The sequence below is a fragment of the Anas platyrhynchos genome, chromosome 6, assembly GCF_047663525.1.
Source record: "Anas platyrhynchos isolate ZD024472 breed Pekin duck chromosome 6, IASCAAS_PekinDuck_T2T, whole genome shotgun sequence".
Taxonomy (NCBI): Eukaryota; Metazoa; Chordata; class Aves; order Anseriformes; family Anatidae; genus Anas; species Anas platyrhynchos.
The window spans coordinates 26,576,743-26,596,781 of record NC_092592.1 but is presented as its reverse complement, the minus strand read 5'-3'; the positions used below and the strand labels follow the sequence as shown (position 1 = coordinate 26,596,781).

At 56.2% G+C, this 20,039-nt stretch overlaps 2 protein-coding genes across 10 annotated transcripts in view; one reads left to right on the top strand and one right to left on the bottom strand.

Moving 5' to 3' along the window:
* Positions 1-696: 696 nt before the first annotated feature.
* Positions 697-17,598, top strand: ABCC2 (ATP binding cassette subfamily C member 2). Its single transcript, XM_072039686.1, has 32 exons — positions 697-858; positions 1,071-1,244; positions 1,548-1,673; positions 3,090-3,224; positions 3,641-3,763; positions 4,111-4,166; positions 4,564-4,795; positions 5,136-5,308; positions 5,729-5,906; positions 6,277-6,531; positions 7,006-7,071; positions 7,505-7,642; positions 7,810-7,956; positions 8,231-8,315; positions 8,576-8,642; positions 8,839-8,965; positions 9,145-9,321; positions 9,446-9,613; positions 9,930-10,116; positions 10,964-11,096; positions 11,547-11,652; positions 11,972-12,191; positions 12,637-12,791; positions 13,278-13,433; positions 13,536-13,735; positions 14,316-14,442; positions 14,842-14,943; positions 15,038-15,181; positions 15,724-15,882; positions 16,114-16,280; positions 16,415-16,609; positions 17,010-17,598. Exons 1-32 carry the CDS (start codon positions 817-819, stop codon positions 17,137-17,139), a joined length of 4,650 nt encoding a protein of 1,549 aa, XP_071895787.1. The 5' UTR covers positions 697-816; the 3' UTR covers positions 17,140-17,598.
* Positions 17,599-18,006: 408 nt separating this feature from the next.
* The window catches only part of DNMBP (dynamin binding protein), a 32,132-nt gene continuing 30,099 nt past the window's right edge, over positions 18,007-20,039 (bottom strand). For 7 of the 9 annotated variants that reach the window (XM_072039684.1, XM_072039680.1, XM_072039681.1 and 4 more), the window contains 2 exons: positions 19,493-19,944; positions 18,007-19,198 (listed from right to left, as the gene is read on the bottom strand). In XM_072039684.1, coding sequence (XP_071895785.1) covers positions 19,010-19,198; positions 19,493-19,944 — 641 coding nt within the window. In that variant the 3' untranslated portion in view covers positions 18,007-19,009. The remainder of the gene's footprint in view (positions 19,199-19,492; positions 19,945-20,039) is intronic. The other 2 variants (XM_072039683.1, XM_072039677.1) reach the window with 1 other exon arrangement.

The following is a 20,039-nucleotide window of genomic DNA, read 5'->3' as shown; positions in this document are numbered from 1 at the left end:
ACTTAGTGGCAGTCCCCCTCCTTGGGAGTGGTCCCCTGGCTGTCTCAGGTACCAAGGATTGCCTTAGAACAGAGATGGAAAATGGTTTGGGTTTTGTGGTTGGCCACCTGCTGTAACCCACAGCTGTGTGCTAGTGAGCACAGGGATGTGGGAAAGGGAGAAGCAAAAGGAAAAGTTGGGAAAATCTCCGGGATCTGCCAGCAAGAGGGTGGCAAAAGGAACCTGGACCCTGGGGGCTCACAAAGGCCACTGCAGCATGAGGGCAGCTCAGCTGCCGCACTCAGCAGGTTGGCAGGGCTGGGTGCTGCTGGTGTCCTGGGCATCCCTGCTGCTGGGGGCTGTGAGGAAATGCTCCTGAGGCACCAGTCTTTGCTTGACTTTCTGGCAGCATTCAGCAGCCTTGTTCTGGAAGGAAAGATTTGTTGCACCAAGGCAGTGTTGTGGCCATGCACAAGCCTGTCTGTGTACACCGGCGAAGGCTGTGGTTTCAGAGCAGTGACCACGTTGTGCAATGCTGCACTGCAGAGCCTGCGGCGGCTCTGTGACAGCAGCTTCCCTTCCTTTTCTTTCTTGGGGCTTCCTCTTTTCCCTTCCCTGGGGCTTGTGAGGTTTTCCGAGGCCCTTTTGGTCAGTGCGCTGGTCTGTGGCATTGTGCAATGACACCAAGTTGATAATTAACTGAGTACCATCAGGGATTTTATCCCAACACCAGCTGAGGGTGTGTGGGGACTTTTATCCCGCGTATCCACCCAGGACTCTCACAACTGGGCAGAGCGAGGAGAAGGAGCTGCCGTCTCGTCTCTCCTGAACCAAGCCATGTCGGCAGCCCTGGAGAAGTTCTGCGGCTCTGTCTTTTGGGTGAGTGGCTGCATTGGGGCCCCCATTGCCTGTCGGGGAAGGATGCTCAGCGGAAGGGAAGAGCAGTAAATTGGGAGAGCGGGTGTGGGGGACTGAGGCTGCAGTGGGATGGAAACTGTGGGTAGGAGCCCTAGAAGTTCTGGCTCTTGTGCTGTGAGTCAGGTGAGGGTCAAGTGATCCCAAGTGACCTGTCTGTCTGTCCTTGCCAACAGAACGCCTCGTACCTCACTCGCCCAGATGCTGACCTGCCAGAGTGCTTCCAGAAGACTGTGCTGGTCTGGATCCCCCTTGGCTTCCTCTGGATTTTCACTCCATGGCAGCTCCTGCCCATGTGCAGAGGCAAAGAGAGGAAATCATCTCTGACCAAACTCTACATCTTCAAACAGGTGGAGTGGGGCTGAGGGGGACACGGAGGGCAGGCTGGAGCAGCCTGGGATGAAGGGGTGGTGAGTGGAAAGCCTCTGGGTTGGAGAAAGATGAGGAATGGATGGATGGGAAGTGTAGGAGAGAGGGAGCAATGGGCTGGGGGTACCCAAAGGGAAGCCTATGATGAGGTATATCTGGGACAGAGAGGATAATGGAGCTCAGTGGAGCTCGGTGCTTTTCGCCCCATTGCACTGTCTCCCAGTGGTACCCAGTGCACCCGCTGGGCTGGCTCTCCCCTCACGACCGCTGCCCTCTCCACGCAGGTGCTCACTGTGCTGCTGGTGCTGACGGCGGTGGCAGAGCTGGTGCTGGCATTTCTGGAGGACATGGGGCTGGACTCCCCGCCAGCTGTCCGGTACACAAACCCCAGCCTGTACATGGTCACCTGGGTAAGCGCTAGCTGGACGTTGTCACCAGAAAGACAGGATGTGACTGCAGGGACGAGCAGCAGAAAGCTTCCATTGCACAGGGATGGGGGGAAGCTGCCTCTGCAGGGAAACAGCTGGGGAGATGGGTAGGGAGCAGCCCTCAATATGTATGGGAAGTGCCCAAGGGAATAGGCTGAGGGTGGGTGTCTGGCTGTGTGGTGCTCCCTCCTGCTTACTAAAAATTGGGATAGGCACAGTGTCTGTGGCCATAGCTGAACTTTCTGCCAGAGGCTTTAGTGACCTTTCTGCTTTAAGGAAGATCCCAGGCAGGGCAGGATGGGGTGGTGAGAGCTGTGCACTAGGCATAGCTATGGGCAATGTGGCAGCCAGGCTGAGCACAGGGATACATCAGAAAGGACTTGACTGCTCCTCCGGTAAGTGATGGGGGCCAGCCCCAGAAACTGGATGCAAAACACTGGATTTCTTTTTTTTATAACACGTCTCCAGCAGGCACAACCTCCCAAGGGGTCTGGGATCAGCTGTGCCATCCATAACCAGCCTCGTGCCCTGCAGCAGCAAGGGCCCCAGCTGCGTGTCTCAGCAGCCGGGCTGAAGGGTGAAGCTGCAGTAGGGTGAAGTGTAGGTCAAGGAGGGAGGAGTATGGGTTTCACAGGACTGATAGCACAGTATGAGCATCAGTCCATGGCATGCTGCTCTGATATCTCAGTTTCCTGCATGTAACTGCTGAATTTTGTGGGAAGACTTGTGAAGTGCTACAGAATTCCTAGGGAGTAGAGATTTGTAATTAAAGATTTGGGATTAAAGTTTTGTGATTAAAAATCTGTGATTAAAGATGTGATTTATGAGTAACGATTTGTGAGATGTGTCCTCTAGGAAACTAAGGACATAGAGGCTGTTAGCTGTGATAGAATACGTGCAGAAGTAGCAGATCTCTCGTAGAAGTTATGAGCTGTTGTAGCAGTCTTAAAGCCATAAAACTTAGGAGCTACACTTACAAGCAAACATAGCACCCCGGTTTGCTAACAATTGCTCTTTTATCATGTCATTTGGTTTTACATGCTAAGTTTATGAGAGATTTTAATCCGAGGGGACTGCCCAGAGATAAGTGATATTCAATATTCACTCCTCACAGCAAATCTAAAACTCTCTTAACAGAGTAGTGCCCTGCTGTATCGTGTGCTTTCAGACCTTTTTTTTTTTTTTTCTGTGAGGAGTTTGATCTTACATCTTTCTGAAATAAACCTTTGCTCTTTGCATTTAAGTCCAAAGCTCCTATAGGGCTGGCAGCGAGCTGAGTGTCTTCAGAATAGTGAATCCCAGAAGACCACGTCCTGGGACACATGCCCCAAAGGCACGTTTAAAAGGAAGACCTAGTCTTGCTGCCCTGCCTGAAGCTCAGACCGATTTTCCTTCTAGTTCCTGGTCCTGCTGATCCATGACACACGCCGGTTCTGCCTGCGCAGGGACTCGGGGATACTTTTCTGCTTCTGGATTCTGTCCCTGCTCTGTGGGATATTACCGTTCCAGTCCCTCATCCGGAGAGCACTGCAGGTCGGGTTTGGCAGGAAGCTGGGTGCTTCCCAACAGTCTGGTTTTGTCCCCAAAGGAAGTCCCTGCAGACTTCACCCCCTGACAAGCTCTCAGTGGCATCACTGGGGTCCCAGTTGCCCTAAGTACCTTGGGGGGCTGGAAGAGGCCTGAAGATGAATGGATCTTTAAACTCACCCACTCCCTTTGAGGAAGCATAAGCTCTCTGGGACCATTTTATCCCCTTTTGGACTTCCAGGAGGAGGTCAGGGAGAAAGAAAGAGGGGTGGTGAAGGGAAGCTGAGCCAGGGACCGGAGCAAGTTCTGCAACTGCTCTGTTGGGCCTGGCTTGTTTACTGTCCTGGGGATGCTCTGCCACTGAGGGCTTGGTGGGCTTGAGGCAAGCCCCAGGATTCACCCTGGACTCTGCACACTTGCAGGACCCAATCACCGATGTGCCGCGGTTTGTCCTTTTCTTCATCTCCTACGGGCTCCAGCTGCTGCTCTTCCTTCTCTCAGGCTTCTCAGACATTGCCCCAGAAGCAAAGGAAATGACAAAGAAGGTATGAGGTGCAGGCAGGAGCGGGTGTGGGACTCAGGGTGGCACATCCCGGCTGGCCTTGTGCAGGGCAGGGTGGGCTGCCTCAGGCTGCAGAGGTGCCTGTGTGAGACTGGGGGATGTCAGCAAGGGGCACAAGGAGATCTGGAGCCTGCAGCCTGGGGCACCTGCATGTGTCCCCAAGGAGGAGGCACTTCTGGCTGTGAGGAGGGGTTCCTGGGGCTGGAGCTGGCACTGTTTGAAACCTCTGGGGTTTCCTAAGGGTTGGGGTGCCAAGGCAATTCTTGTCAACACCATCTTCTCAGCACTCGTATTGCCTCAGTACCCACTTCTCTTTGCTTTGTACCCTAGAATCCAGAGGTGACAGCCTCCTTCCTGAGCTCCATCACCTTCGAGTGGTACAGCAGGTGAGCAGGGCTCCACGGGAGGTCTGGGCTGGTGAAAATCAGTGGTGCTTTAGCGCTGGGCCAGCGCAGAGAGAGACGTCATTTTCAATGCTGTCTGTGCAGCCTGAGCTCAGCCCCCTCCTGCCTTGCTGTGCACTGGTACCTGGTGCATGGGGCCCAGCTTTCAGGGAGCAGCAATCTGCCACAGCTGGGAAGTGTGGCACAGAAGTTGCCCAGCTGCTTGGGAGCAGGAGGAGAAGCTGCAGCCATACCAGGCTGTGTGAACACGAAGAAGGGAGCTGGCATTCTTCCCTCTGTCAGGGCCAGACTGGGTGTGAAAGCTCTCAATTTGCAGCACAGGCTCTCATGCTGATGTAGTGCTGGAGGCTTGCTAAGGGGAGATTTCTCTGCCCCACAGGATGGTTTACAAGGGCTATCGCAAGCCCCTAGAGATTGAGGATGTCTGGGACTTGAAAGATAAAGACAAGATACAGGCTATTTATGGTGCTTTTGAGAAGAACATGAAGACTGCAGTGAGGAAGGCCCAAGCAGAACTGGAGATACGGAAACGCAAAAAAAGACAGCGGGAAAGTGACCCAGACCATGAGAATAGTATGAGCAAGGCCCAGAGCCAAGACATCTTGGTGATGGTAAGTCCCTTCCCTCAACTGTGGGAATAGCGTCAGCTCCCTGTAGCCCCAGTGCTGGGTTTTCCCCACTGTGATTCTGTGGGGCCTTTGGCAAGGATGGGGTGACCCATGACACAGCCTTTCCAGTCCTCAGGAGATCCCCTTACTTTTGAGAGAGCAGGAAAGTCTCCATCCTCCTGCCCTACAGAAGGGCAGGAACCACCCTCAGGTCTGCAGTATGAGCAGCTCCTTCATTCAGGATAACCTGGTCTGGGGGCTGTGGAGCTGTCCTGGAAGCATCCTTCCAGCTGCAAGAAGCCACACAACCCACCCAATTACTTCTGTGTCATCTTCCCTCTAGGAGGAGAAGCAGCCAAAGAAGAAGAAGAAGGGGGCTAAAGGCCCTCACAAGGATTACCCCAGGGGTTGGTTGATGAAAGCTCTCGGTAAAACCTTCTGGAAGAACCTCCTGCTCTCAGTGGCTTTCAAACTGGTGCACGATGGGCTTGTGTTTGTCAGCCCCCAGCTGCTGAAGTGAGTCATTCCTCTCTCCCTGACCATGCACTCTCCTGACCTCGCACCCAGCTCCACCACATTCCTCTGTGCACAGCTCCAACCCCACCGCCACAACACACACACCTCTCCCAGTCCCACACCCTGGTGACTTTCTGTGCCCTCAACAAAGATACGAGAAGGTCTTGGGTTACAGTTTAATGAAGAACTGAGCAGATCTGAGCTGGCTGCCAGCTGCTGAGGATGAGATCTTGCTCCTGATATCCTTCAAAATAGTCTCCCTAAGGCGGGGGGCCCAGCTTGCTGTGTGTCCAGCCAGCTGTGTGGGGCAGGGTCTCTGTCACTACCCTTGCGAGGCTGCTCTCCCTCTGTTGGTCCGGAGCATCCTGCCTGGGGCTGTCTCAGGAGGGTGGGTGTCTCATGGCCCTCTCTGCCCTCCAGGCTGCTGATCGCCTTTGTGTCGGATGAGGAGGCGTTTGCCTGGCAAGGCTACCTGTATTCCATCCTGCTCTTCCTGACGGCACTGATCCAGTCCCTCTGCCTGCAGCAGTACTTCCACTTGTGCTTCCATCTAGGCACAAACGTGCGTGCCAGTCTCATCGCTGCCATCTACAAGAAGGTTGGTATGGTCCCATTACCACCCAGTCAGCTTTCTCCCAGCTGGGCTGGGGAATCTGGCATCTGTTGCCTGCCCAAGCACCTTGGGGTAAACTGCTTTGATGGCTACCAGGGACCAAGGAGAGGTTTCTCTTCAGAGCAGTGCAACACCTAGGGCAGCTGCCCCTGGTATTCCTGTCCTTGGATGTGTTGCTTTGCTCCCAGCGTGTCGCTGGCTCCCCATGTGCAGGCTGTAATGAGAGCACCCCTGACCAGCAGAGAAGCACCAGGAGCAGTTTCAGCCTGGCCTGCTAGTGCCCTGCTTTGTGTCATTCTGCTGGCTGCCAAGCTGCTCCCAGAGCCCCGCAGTGACTGTTTTTTTCTCTTTCCAGGCACTCACCATGTCCAGTGCCACCCGCAAGGAGTCCACGGTGGGAGAGACTGTGAATCTGATGTCTGCTGATGCCCAGAGGTTCATGGACATGGCCAACTTCATCCACCAGCTGTGGTCATCCCCCCTGCAAATTATCCTATCCATTGTCTTCCTCTGGGGAGAGCTGGGCCCCTCTGTCCTGGCTGGCATCGCAGTCATGGTGCTGCTCATCCCCATCAATGGGTTCCTGGTTGCTAAGGCCAAAGGCATTCAGGTCAGTGGTGGGGGCAATATTCTCCCTGTCCTCCCGCTCCAGAGGCCTGCTATTGTTCTCCCCACTCCTTTTCCCCACTCCCCTTGCCTGCCTTGTTATGCTGCAGATCTTTCCCAGGCTAGGAAGTTTGACTTGGGCTGGGGGGGCTGGAGCTTAAGCCAGGGGGAGATGAGCACCTGAGATAAGCAGGAGGCAGGTGAGATCAATCTGAACTTGAACAGGTCTGAGTGCAGCCTTGAGGACTGAAAGCAAGATATTACCAACCATAACATAAAGCTCTAGATTCTGCATCATAACAGGGTGTTTTTTTTTACCAGAATGTCCAGAGCCCCAGGGAGGCAACATCCAGCTTCATGGCTTCTCTGGGGTCTGGAGCCCCCCCCTTCTGTTCCCTGGGGCAGCACAGGTGTATTTCCAAGGGTGAGCTCTGCCTGGTTTAGATGCTGACACAACCCGTGGCTCTTTTCTTTGTAGGTGAGGAACATGAAGAACAAAGATGAGCGCATGAAAATAATGGGTGAAGTCCTCAATGGAATCAAGGTGAGCAGTGGAGCTGCACCCCTCTCCTTGGTGCACTGTACCAGAGGCAGTGCACCCCAATAACCCTACAGAATCAGAGTTACTGTCTGGCCTGGGGTCTCTGGGGTGGCCAAGTCTCAGTCTCTAAATTTTCTTGTGAAAAGCTGGCTGGGGAGAATCCCTGGGTACCTAGAACAAGACTTTCATTACAGAAAGGGTATCCCAGGGATTTCCTGGACAGCCACAGTGGTGAGCATGCTGCTGTGGTGGCAGAGGCTCACAGTGACCTGTGAACCAAGGATGGGGAGTGGGAATGCTGTGGGGAAGTGCTCTGAGCCAGGGGGAATGTGGTGGGCAAGCAGGCTTCTGAGCAAGGTGCTGGCTGCCAGTGAGCTGGGTGTGAGGGTGGGCATTGCCGTGAGGCCAGGACCTGCTCACCCTGGTTGCCCCACAGATTCTGAAGCTTTTTGCCTGGGAGCCCTCCTTTGAGAAGCGAATCAACGAGATCCGGGCACGTGAGCTGAAGGACCTGCTGAACTTCACCTACCTGCAGTCGGTCTCTATCTTCGTGTTCACATGTGCCCCCTTCCTGGTGAGTGCCGAAGGGCCTGGGGAGAGCTGCACCACCCTGGGAGCTGGGCCTGGGCTGTGTTTGAGGGGGTGGGAGAGATGGGGAACCTCGGCTGGAGTACAGTGAGGGGGAGAAAAGGGGCACCCAACCACACTGATGGTGGCTTTCTCTGCTGCTACCTGTCCCAGGTGTCCTTGGCGAGCTTTGCTGTCTACGTACTGGTGGATCCGAACAACGTCCTGGATGCACAGAAGGCCTTTACTGCCATCTCCCTTTTCAATGTGCTGCGCTTCCCCATGTCCATGCTGCCCTTGGTCCTCTCTTCCCTGGTGCAGGTCAGTGCCCACGCGGTGCAGGAGGGTCTCGTGGTACCTCTATCCAAACCAGCACATGGGGCTTGGATGTGTGATGGACCTGGGCCCTGGACACCCAGGGATATGTGCACAGGATTCTGCTGGCAATAGGGTGGGAAAAGACTCGTGTGTGACACAGGCTTGGGGCTGAGAGGTGGGGGCTGCTGCTTGGGTGAGCGCTGTGTGTGTGTGGTGCTGTGCTTACGGGGCTCCTGGCAGCCTACCAAGCCATGCCATCCTCCTTCTGCCGTGACAGACCAACGTCTCGACGGCGAGGCTGGAGCGGTACCTGGGCGGAGAAGAGATGGACACCTCAGCTATTCATCACGACCCCATTTCAGGTAGGCAAAAACCTCCGTGTTAGTCCCTGTGGGTCATGGGCTGGCCCAACCCTGCCCACTGAGCAGTGGGGCCGTGGGGCAGTAGGGGCTGAACTAGTTTGGAGATGGAGCTAGGGAGGTGGGAACTGGACAGAACCAGGTGAAGGGCTGTGCAGAAGGGTTTGGGGGCTGTGCAGGCTGGGTTTGGGGACGTGTGGGTTGGGATCAGGGATGAGGCAGTCCAGGGCTTCCTCAGCCCTGAGGTGTCTTTGCGTTGGCAGGCAGCGCTGTGCGTTTCTCGGATGCCACGTTTTCCTGGGAGCAGGATGGGAATGCTGCAATAAGAGAGTAAGTGCTCTGTGTCGTGTGGGGTCAGAGGGGTGGGGAGAGGGTCTTTCTCCTTGGAAAAGGTTAGCTGGGGGCGGCAGTCACCTCTTCACAATGCTGCTAGAGGTGCACTCCCCAGAGATGCTCCTCTGCTCTGTGTTGGTCCTGTGCAGGGGTGACCTGGTGGTGCTGCTTACTCCACACTCTTGTCTTGCAGTGTCACTCTGGACATCAAACCTGGGAGCCTGGTGGCTGTGGTGGGTGCTGTGGGCTCGGGCAAGTCTTCCCTGGTGTCAGCCATGCTGGGGGAGATGGAGAATATCAAGGGACACATCAATATCCAGGTGAGAAGGCTGCGGGGCTCGCAGGGGGCAGCGAGACAGGCACTGGGTGACCGTGCAGCCTCCCAGGTCAGGGACCAGACTGGTACCAGAGGGGCTCCAGGACAAGGACCAGCTATGGGAGGGGGCCGTGTTCAGGCCGGTGCCCTGGTGATGAACCTCTTCTTGTGTCTCTCTGCCAGGGCTCCCTGGCCTACGTCCCCCAGCAGGCCTGGATCCAAAATGCCACGCTGAAAGACAACATCCTTTTTGGGTCGGAGCTGGATGAAGCTAGGTATCAGCAGGTCATCAAGGCCTGTGCCCTCCTCCCAGACCTGGAGCTGCTGCCTGCAGGGGACCAGACGGAGATTGGAGAGAAGGTATCAGCCCTGGGCACTGTGTGGAGAGGTGGGGGTGAACAACTGTGGGGCAAACACATGCAGCAGGAGAAAGAGCCATTGCCCTGTGCCAGCCCAGGGCTCACAGAGGTCCCTTCCCTTTCAGGGCATTAACCTGAGTGGGGGACAGAAACAGAGGGTCAGCCTGGCCCGGGCAGTGTACAGCAATGCCGACATCTATGTCCTGGATGACCCCCTCTCTGCCGTGGATGCACATGTTGGCAAGTACCTTTTCGAGAACGTGCTGGGGCCAAAAGGACTGCTGCAGAAGAAGGTGAGCACTTGTGTCCTTCTTCCTGGGACTAAGACAGGTAGAAATGGCCCTGGCACTGTGTTGGCCGTCCAGGGAAGGCTGGGGTTGCTTGCCTGGGACAGAGAAAGGATCCCGCAGCTTTCCAGTAGGTGGGAGAGTCCTTGTGGATCCCTAGAGGGGTGTGGAGAAGTGTGGGGTGCCCTGTGTCCCCACAGGCAGGCAGTGATAAATGGAGAGGTCCCCGACTAGAGGACAGAGAGCCTGCAGGGTGCAGGCTGGGGGGCAGGGGGTGTTGTGATGCTCACTACCCTCCAACTGCAGTGCCGCTTTATTGCAGACACGGATCTTGGTGACACACGGTATCAGTTTCCTGCCCCAGGTTGATAACATCGTGGTGCTGGTGGCAGGAGCAGTGTCTGAACACGGCTCCTACAGCACCCTGCTTGCAAACAGGGGGGCCTTTGCCCAGTTCCTGAACTCCTATGGCAACCATGAGGAGGAGGCTGCAGAGAAAAATACCACAGGTACTGGAAACTCTACTGGGCAGGTGAAGGGGCTGTGTGTGTGTCTTGAGGCTGTGAAAGCCCCATGACCCTATTCATTACTCTGGCCTGACTCTGTCCAGCCCAGGCCCCAGCTGTGGCTGCTGTGTGTCCTTCCCAGCTGCCCACAACCAGCAGCTCAAGGGCTTTCTGCCAAAGATTTGCGTCCAGGTATTACTGTGAACAGCCACTAATGGATGTCTAACGCTTTACTGCCTTTTCAGGTCATTTATGTGTATGGCTCTCATAGTCTTATGAGGCAACAAGCTGTACACTTTAACAATGCCGGGGTGAGAAAGATCCTTTAGTTTATTTTGAGCGTGGTGTTGGATAATATTTCATCTTTGTCAGCTCCACCAGTCCTACGGAAAGGAGTGGCACCAGGTCAGGTAGATGCTTGCCCTGCCCAGGCTCAGCCCTGGGTAAACACTGATAATTCAGTTGTCCAGGTGAAGCCTGGCTATTCCCAGTTTGTCCCCACAGGATCCATCTCTCAGCTCAGAGAGGTGCTCCTAAACTGGTGTGATGTGTCCTACCGGGTCCCGCACCTCCTAAACTAGCACAAATCTCTGAGGCAGAAGGCAGCAGCAGGAACTGCCTCTGTGCAGGCCTTTAGCCCTGCTCTACCTGCCAGCTCTCCTCCCAGAGTGGATTTCTTCCTCCCCCTGCTGTGGTGGGCTTGCAGCAGGGTTGGAAGAGGAGTGATGTGTGGCTGGAGGACGCAGCCTGAGCCTGGAACAGGGGGTGGAGATGAGTGCAGCAGATCTCTGGTGCATGGGATCTTCTCCTCATTGCCTGACCCTGCCTTTCTTCACCCCTGTGTCTGTAGCTGTTGCTTTAGAGGAGGTTGAAGAGCAGAGAGATGAAACTCTTGAGCCTTGTGTGGAAGAGGGGCCCGATGATGTGGTGTCTGCGACGCTGAAGCGAGAGGCCAGTGTCCATCGGAGAGAGTTCGTTCGCAGGTGGGGACTCAGACAGAGCTCTCAGCACTCTCCCCTGGCTCCTGCATTGCTCTTTAGGAGATCAGGGGGCCTGGGGGCTTCACTGGGGGCATTCCTGCAGAGAAGGGACTGGGAGCCCTCCTGTCAGCTTCTGCCACCACCAGCTAGGCTGGGTAAAGAGCATCTGATCTTGCCTTGCATTGTTGTGCCACAGCCTCACCCTGTGGTCTTCTCTGAAACTCCTTCTGCTGGGCTGGTTCTGCTTTTGGGGCCAAGGGCTCTGATTTCACGGCTGCAAATGCCTAGGGTTTCCACAAAGCTCATTCAAAGCTGTGCACGTCAGGACACTTATCCCAGGGGGTTCCAAGGCTGGTGTCCCAGCGCAGCCCAGGGGTGGACCCCCAGGGGAGTAGGAGCCACGCAGCACCCTGCAGCACCCTGTGGCTAACGGTGCCCATCACCTCCCTGCAGCATCAGTACAAAGAGCACCAGTTCCTTGAAGAAGTCCCAGGAGGAGCCCCCTAAGAAAGTGAAGGGCCAGCAGCTGATTGAGAAGGAAGCTGTGGAAACTGGCAAGGTGAGGAGGATGGCAAGGGGGCAGGAGGGATAGCATAATGCCCTGGCTCAGTCCTGCAAGACCCTGGCTGTGGCCCAGAGAAGCCAGCTCCAGCTTTCTGTGGCCCCATTGCAGCCAAGTGGCACCGAAGGGGACAGTGCTGCCTGGAGCTGGTGGCCGAGGTGGCCCTGGCTGGGGGACAGGCTGCTAGTGCAGGGTGGTGGAAGGAGGAGGTGTGTGTGAGCAGCACCATGGGCGGTGGGGAAGGAGAACAGAGGCTGTGTTGGCTGTTCCTGGCTGGGGTTTGCTGCACAGTAGTGACATCTGAACTGGTCCACAGGTGAAATTCTCCATGTACCTGCGGTACCTGCGTGCTGTTGGCTGGGGGTATTCGTTCTGGGTTGCCATGGGCTATGTTGCACAGTACGTGGCCTATGTGGGGACCAACCTGTGGCTCAGCGCCTGGACTGACGATGCGGAGCGCTACCAGAACCAGACCTACCCCGTGCAGCAGCGAGACCTGAGGATCGGCGTCTTTGGGGCACTGGGGGTGTCGCAAGGTGAGTGTGGGGACACAGGATCTGCTCACCTCAGTGATGTGGCCCAGCAGGGATAAGGCCTGCAAGGCCTGCAGCCAGCAGTGTCCAACTGCCTGCTGGTGCCTTCCCTCCTGCTCCTGCCTGGACTGGGTACAGCTACGAGCATGAAGTCAGAGCAAACTGACCCAAGAAGACTGTGTTGCCCTCTTATGTTGAGGACTGCAGTCTGTAACCAGTTTGGAGATGTGCTGGTGCCCACAGCCTTCCCAAAGGGTTAATGTTCTTCCCTGTGGTGGGACACAGTTACTGGGGCTTCCCAAGATGAGGTGCAGGATTGGCACAGAGGGTCACTGCAGAGCATCTTGATGCCTCCTCACTTCTTGGTGTGTCCCATGAGCCGGAGGGACTGACATGGGGCCAGCATCACACGCAAGCTGGTGCTGACCACCCCGTGCTCTCCTTACAGCTATCTTCCTGCTCTTTGCAACTATGCTGTCTGCTCACGGTGCCGTGCGGGCCTCCCGCATTATGCATCAGCGACTGCTCAGCAACATCCTGCGGGTGCCCATGAGCTTTTTTGACACGACCCCCACTGGCCGCATTGTGAATAGGTTTGCCAAGGTAAGAGAACAATCCCCAGAAGGTGTTTGTTCTGGCTGGTCTGGAGAGCATTGGGTAGTGGCACATCCCTGCTGAAGTTCAGCACTGCACAAATGTGCCCAGATCAGGGCCTGGAAGGGAGTAGAAGGGTATGGTGGATGCACGGCTGCCTATGAGGTAAACCATCTCTTGGGCTATATTTAATAGCAGGAGAGTGGACAGTGGATCCCAATAAATTATTTTCTCTTCTGCTTGGTGCAAGGGAGGCCATGGCTGGATACTATGTCCTGTTTTGGGGCCAAAACAGGACACCCAGCTAGAAGAGGGATAGATAGCCAGCTGGAGACCTGACTACACCTAGGAGGACCTGGAGCCAGCCCTGTTGCTTTTTGTTTCTGATGAACAAATACGTGTGTTCCTCATGAACCGTATATGTGTGAAGTCTTTGGGTTCCTTCCTCTCTCTGGGGTCACTGACTGCTTCTCCCTGCTTCTTTTGACACTCTAGGACATCTTCACAGTAGATGAGACCATTCCCATGTCCTTCCGCAGCTGGCTCTCCTGTTTCATGGCTATCATTAGCACATTGCTCATGATCTCCTTGGCCACCCCATTCTTCACTATCATTGTCGTTCCCTTGGGCATCTTCTACTATTTTGTGCTGGTGAGTAACTGGGGCTTGAGAGAAGCTTCTGCCCTGCTCGGAGCAGTACCCTTGTTGCTGCCAGGGTTTGTGTGGATAACTGAGCTGTGTCCCTCATTTCAGCGCTACTACATCTCCACGTCACGCCAGCTGCGGCGTCTGGACTCTGTCACCAGGTCTCCCATCTACTCCCACTTTGGTGAGACAGTGTCAGGCCTTTCTGTCATCCGGGCCTATGGACACCAGGAGCGGTTCCTAAAGCAGAATGAGAGCACAATGGACATCAATCAGAAAAGTGTGTACTCCTGGATTGTCTCCAATAGGTGAGTTTGCTCCTTCTGCCACAGCACTCTGCATCCAGGGGCCTCAGGTCCTGAGACAGGTTCCTGGGATGCTGAAGTCCTCCCTCTTTATCTCAGGACATGCTCTGGGAGTCTGTACTGGGGGAGCTTGGGATAGGGCCACTGAATGTGGGAAGGAGACCTTTTAGGGTGACTCTGAAATGTAGAGTATGGTCCCTATAAAGTATCTGGAGCCTGAACAGGTTGGTCTGTGCTGTTGAGGACTGTGATGCTCTTGCTGGGTTCTGGGAAGAGGCTGGTGCTTCAGGCCAGGTGAGGGTGTGATGGGGGCACTGCCTGCTGCTGGTGTGTGTCTGGGTAGATGTTTTGGGTGTGTGAGGTTTGTGTAGCTGGGGTTCCTCTGATATGGCATTACCAACACTGGAAATTACATGTGAGACACAGGGACTGCCAGATGTGGTGGAAGAGCTTGCAGAATTAGCCACAAACAACATGCTGTGTAGGGGCAGGTACCACACGTATGGTGCTGAGCTCAGGGCTGCTGGTGGGATGCTGGTCTCACTGGTGGGCCCAATGCTTGGGCCGTGTTCTCCCTGTGCAGGTGGCTGGCCATCCGTCTGGAGTTCGTTGGGAGCCTGGTGGTCTTCTTCTCTGCACTTCTAGCTGTGATTTCAAAGGGCACTTTGGACGGGGGCATTGTGGGTCTCTCTATCTCCTCCGCCCTCAACGTGAGTCAATGAAGGCTTTTTCTGTTCCATTTCTGGGAGCAGCACCCTGCTGGCTCTGGGCTGGCTGCATCCAGCTCTGACATGTGGGGAGGGGATTAGCTGGGGTCTCCCTGCTGGGGAGGGCAATCCCTGGGAACTGTTTTGAAGCCAGGAGAGCACACATCCCAGTGTGAGGGAGATGCTCACTGCCATGGGCAGGAGCACATTCTCTGTGGATCAGAGACACCTCAGCAAAGCTTTTGAAGGGCTGGGGAAAAGGGGCTGTGGCTGGTGAGAGGAAAGTTAGGGGCTGCCAGGGATGCTCATGCCCGGGCTGTGTTCGTGAGCTCTCGGCTGTTGGTGGGAGGTGGTTGTTCTTGAATCCTGCTAAGCTCTGTGTCATCTGGCGCTGCCATGCAGGTGACCCAGACACTGAACTGGCTGGTGCGGATGTCTTCAGAGCTGGAGACGAACATTGTGGCTGTGGAACGGGTACATGAGTACACGAAGGTGAAGAGAGAGGTGAGGAGACCAGGGTGTGGGCAAACACCGGCTGCACAGCTCGGTGCAAGCCAGGACTGCATGGTGCAGCTCCCTAACACTCCTGTGCCCCCAGGCTGCGTGGGTGACAGAAAAACGTCCTCCCCAAGGCTGGCCCAGCAAGGGCGAGATCCAGTTCATTGACTACAAAGTTCGTTACCGACCTGAACTGGAGCTGGTTCTTCACGGGATCACCTGCAATATTGGGAGTACCGAGAAGGTGAGGACCTCTCTGCCTGCAGTGCACCCTTTCCCTAGTGATGCTGTTGGTTCTGCTCTCTTTGTTCCAGTCTGTGGACTGGGGAGGGATGGTGATGTGGATGTGGCTCCTGGGGACTCCAGAGCTGCAGGGAAGGGACCAGAGGAAGTAGTCTGGGAGGTGGTGGTTGCAGATGCTTGCTGCCATGCCTGGGTGTACTAACACTCCGTGGCTTCAGCCTGCATAAGCCCCACTGCTGGGGGAGCAAGGTTCATGGCTGCAGCCAGCACAGGCCCTCTGGCAGTCCGTGGTGCAGACAAGCCAGCAAAGCTGCATGTGGGGATGGCACAGAGGACCAAGACGTGGGGAGACAGACCCTGTCCTAACTGGATGTGGGGCTGGAGGGCTGCAAGGTAGAGCCAGCTCCACACACCTTCCCATAGGAGTGAAGAGGGAAGGGGAGATGTGCTGTGGAGCAGGGGCAGGGAGGCCCACCACACCAAGAGATCACCTGCCCTGTTTTCCTCAACCCTGCCAGCAGGTCTAAATATTTGCTTCCACAGGTTGGTGTTGTGGGCCGCACTGGGGCTGGCAAGTCCTCCCTCACCAACTGCCTCTTCCGGGTGCTGGAGGCTGCAGGAGGGAAGATCGTCATTGACGGGGTGGATATCGCGACGATCGGGCTCCACGACCTGCGCCAGAACCTCACAATCATCCCCCAGGTGAGCCACATTCCACTGCTGCACGGCCTCCCCTGGCTCTGTGCCCTGGGCAGCCCATCCCTGGGTGCTGCAGAGAGCCCAGGACCTGTGGGCATCCCCTCACCTCCACCCTTGCCAGGAGCAGGCAGCAGGGCGAGCAGCCTGTGGCCAACTTGGGGCAGACAGGCCTGGAGCCATTGCCTCTGCTGAAGGGCCATGGCAGACGTGAACACTCTGTGCTGTCCCTGGCAGGACCCCGTGCTCTTTACCGGCACCCTGCGGATGAACTTGGACCCCTTTGACCAGTACACCGATGAAGAGGTCTGGAAGGCTCTCGAGCTGGCTCACCTGAAGACATATGTGCAAGAACTTCCCGAGAGGCTGCAACACCTTGTGAGCGAGGGAGGGGAGAACCTGAGGTGAGCAGAGGAGCTGAGGCATGTCCCGGCTGGTGGTGGGGTCAGGGTGGCGTGTGCGAGTGGGCTTGCAGATGCCCTGCTGGTCCTCAGCACCACTTGTTTGCCTGGTAACTCATGTTCCCCACCTCATCCAGCGTTGGGCAGAGGCAGCTCGTGTGCCTGGCCCGGGCCCTTCTCCGCAAAGCCAAGATCCTCATCCTGGACGAGGCAACGGCAGCTGTAGATCTGGAGACGGATCACTTAATCCAGACAACGATCCGGAGTGCGTTTGCTGACTGCACTGTCCTTACCATCGCCCACCGCCTCCACACCATCATGGACAGCAACAGGTACTGTGGGATACGGGGAACAGGGCTCCTAGGAAGGGGAGGGAGATGCCAGTGACAGACACAAGGTTGTAGTTAGAGAAGATGGGGTGGTTGCAATGCCCAGGACAGCAATATACAGAGCTTCCAGGAAAGTAGGACAGAGAATGGGAAGGAGGGCCATGCATTAGTGGGGAGTAACATTTTTGGGACCCTTTACAGCAACAGGTCGTAGTGGGGTTGTTGACACCACATGCATTTCATCCCCCAGCACAGGGTTGAGAGCCCTCACCTCTCTCCTGAGAGGTGAACCACCTAATGGGGTTGTAGGAGGAATGTGTGCTGGTGGGGCTCTAGTTCTGGTGCCAGCAGAACCGTTGGCTCGGATTGTGGGAGCTCAAGTGTTCTTGTTCTCTGCTGCCAGGGTGATGGTGATGAACGCAGGGAAGATTGTGGAGTACGACAGCCCTGAGGAGCTCCTTCAGAAGCAGGGCATCTTCTTTGCGATGGCAAAGGATGCTGGCATCACGAACACTGAAACCACCACGCTGTAGGTGGAGTGGATGTAAGTGGAGTGGAGCAGCGTGCAGGTGAGCAGCTCCCTCCTGCTTGGACTCACCAACCTGGCACCTGGATCTCCCTGCAGCTGGACTGCCTGGGAATTTGTGTTTCTGCAGCTGAGAAGTGAAAGGGAGAGAGTGGCTTCTCTGGCTGTCAGGGACAGAAGATACGGACTTGAGCTGTGACCCTTGCTGCCACACTCTGCCTGCTGTGCACAAGGGTCTGTGTAACTTACTGCAGTAGAGAGGGGAAAGTTACATCACGCAGGGAGACCACAGCCCCTTGTGGGTCTTAGTTTTTGTGTTCATTGTACCAAGGGAACTTAGCTAAGAGATGCTGTAGCATTGTGGAATGAAATTTACAGTTTAATCTAAGAGCAGATGTTATAATTTATTTACTTCTTGTAACCATTTCATCTTCCAACTAAAAGTCTGATGTTAAGGTATGCTAAATGAGCCTTGGTTTAGCTTAAAGCTTGGCAAGTGTGTGGGGGAAGCTGGTACACTGATGTTGTGCAGACACAGATCGTGGGAAGTCCAAATCAAGTGGCACAGGTACAGCAGAGCAAACAGCAGGAGGGATGCAAGCCTCTCAGCCCCACCTGAGTCATGTAGCAGTACAGCAGGGGAAGAGGTAAGTGCAATCCCTTCATCTTCACGATGACCTCTGCTGGGAGGGTTTACTAGTGCCTGAGCTGCAGCTGGCACAAAACACCAAGGCAGAAGCATGCTGTGCCCTACTGAGAGGGAAATGGCCCTGCAAGATGCACACCAGGTCTGTGAGCTCTGCTCCCACCCGACTCGCACAGCCACGCATGCACCAAGCGCTCCTCTCATCTCTCCTGACACTTGCACAGGTGCTTCTTATATACAAGGGCAAATGTTTATTTACAGAGCAGCAGTAGAGGGGACACAAACACTGCCCCGAGGAGAAGGGAGCTTTCCTCCTTCAGGACATGGCAGCAGCATGTAAGACACACCACCCCACAAAGGGCACTGCATCCCTCCCAGAACACAAGCACCATCACCAGTGCCCTGCAGCAGGCACAGGTGAGGCACTCCTGGTCAGAGCCCCGAAACATGAGGCTGCAGGACAGGCTGTGTTTTGCCTTCCGCCCTGCCCCAGAGCAGCCCTGCTAGAGCAAAGAGGCAGGTCTTGGACACTGGAGACACTGTGCTGACAAGGGAAGATGGTGTTCAAGGTCTATGGCTCTTCTGGGAGCTGAGAACCCAATAGACTGGAAACCCCCCCAGGAGGGGTTTCTAGTTCTAAGCTAGAAAAGCTTAGAGAGGCCCCAGCCCCTGGGAGACCAGGCACATGGACACAGCACCCATGGGGGTGCTGCTGGGGGTGCTCCTGAAGGCTGGGCTCTGAAACTGAACTACTCACAGCAATCCTCAGAGCAGCTTCCTCAGGCCAGCACAGATGTCCCACCCTGAGGTCCTGCACTGACAGGATAGACCAGGTTCCTGCTGCTGCCGAGAAGGCACTGGGAATGCATTCACAGGTTGCTTTTAACACTAAAGAGGGTCTCAGCAATAGACTTCCACAGTTTAAATCCACAGCAGCTCAGCCTTGGTTGAGTCATTCCCTCCTGGGGCATGGCCCCATGCTCTGCTCCCCTGCTCCTGGCTGGAGGCAGGAGGCTTGAACAGCATGGGGTGACAGCAACTCACCCCTGCCCTCAAGCAAGCCGCCTGCCCTGCCAGCCCATACTTCCTCCTGTCCATGGCAGCCAGTGTGGTGGGGCTGGAAGCACTGCAGGGCTGCAAGGAGGCACAGCCTCAGCCCCCTGGGGTGAGCAGCGGAGGCTGCAGGGCCCCCGACAGTCCCAAGGCACAGGGTAGGGGCTCCTGCCCCCTCTCACGTGTACTCCGTCTTCCGGATGTAGCTGGAGGGCACATAGCCCTGCTTGCCGTGGGCCTCGGCCAGCCACCACTCTCGATTGCCTGTGATGTCCTCAAACTGCAGGATCCTGAGTCTCTGGTTAGCTGACACGCTCAGCTCGTTGGTGTTTCGGCCTTTGAAGGTGTAGAGCGCGTAATAGACCTGCTGGGCAGAGGGAGGCGTCAGTCAGACAGGCACTCAGCACAACCTCAATGCTGCACGGCACAGGATGTGTGCGCAGCGCTTTGCAGAAAATCAAGGCACAGCCAGAGCTGCCCCCACCCACCCATTTACAGCCTTGGTCTGTGGCTCTGCACATCTCCTCCTCAGCCCCTTGGAACAGAGCAACCCCCACCTCACTCCTCTCCCTCATAACGGCCAGGATGATTCAGCCTCCACTCAAGCGAGAGGAGGGTCAGCCCTCGGCACCCCGAGTCCCCTGGGCAGCTGAGAGCTCACCTGGTTGCCCTCTGGCTCGCTGCTCTCTAGCCCGGAGTCTCTGTCCTCCACCGAGGACACAGGCCTGAGCCGCGCTTTGGCGGGGTGCCCATTGCGAGGGCCAGGGCTGTAGCCTGGCTCTGGGCGGCTGTAGCGGCGTGATGTCACCACACCAGCCTCCAGCCTCTCCGTCCTGTCACCAGAGCTGAGCTGGGGCACAGAGGGGGAGTCCGTCTGCGAAGGGGTCTGCGGGGATTGGTACGGGTCTCCTGGGGAGGCAGAGTCCTGCAGGGGTTTCTGAGTGAAGGCCACGGCTGCCCCGCTGGGGCTGAAGGTCAGCGTGGTGCTGCTGTGCGGGGAGGAGCTGCTGTGCTCGGACTCGTTGGAAGAGTGGCTGCCCACAGAGACGTCCGACTGGCTGCGGCGCGGGTTGTAGGGCTTCAGAAAGGAGCTGTACACAAAGCCTTTGGTCACTGCGGAGAGGGAGAGGAAAGGAGCTCAGATCAGGGGCCTGGGGGACCAGAGGAGGGGAGTCCGAAGCACGCACCGAGGGCAGGAGCAGCCACCT

Bases quoted from the DNA above. Each gene is read 5' to 3' on its own strand.
- ABCC2 (XM_072039686.1), top strand. From the start codon at position 817: ATGTCGGCAGCCCTGGAGAAGTTCTGCGGCTCTGTCTTTTGG. The intron at 8,643-8,838 runs GTAAGTGCTCTG...CTTGTCTTGCAG, and splicing joins GGGAATGCTGCAATAAGAGA to TGTCACTCTGGACATCAAAC. The intron at 8,966-9,144 runs GTGAGAAGGCTG...TCTCTCTGCCAG, and splicing joins AGGGACACATCAATATCCAG to GGCTCCCTGGCCTACGTCCC.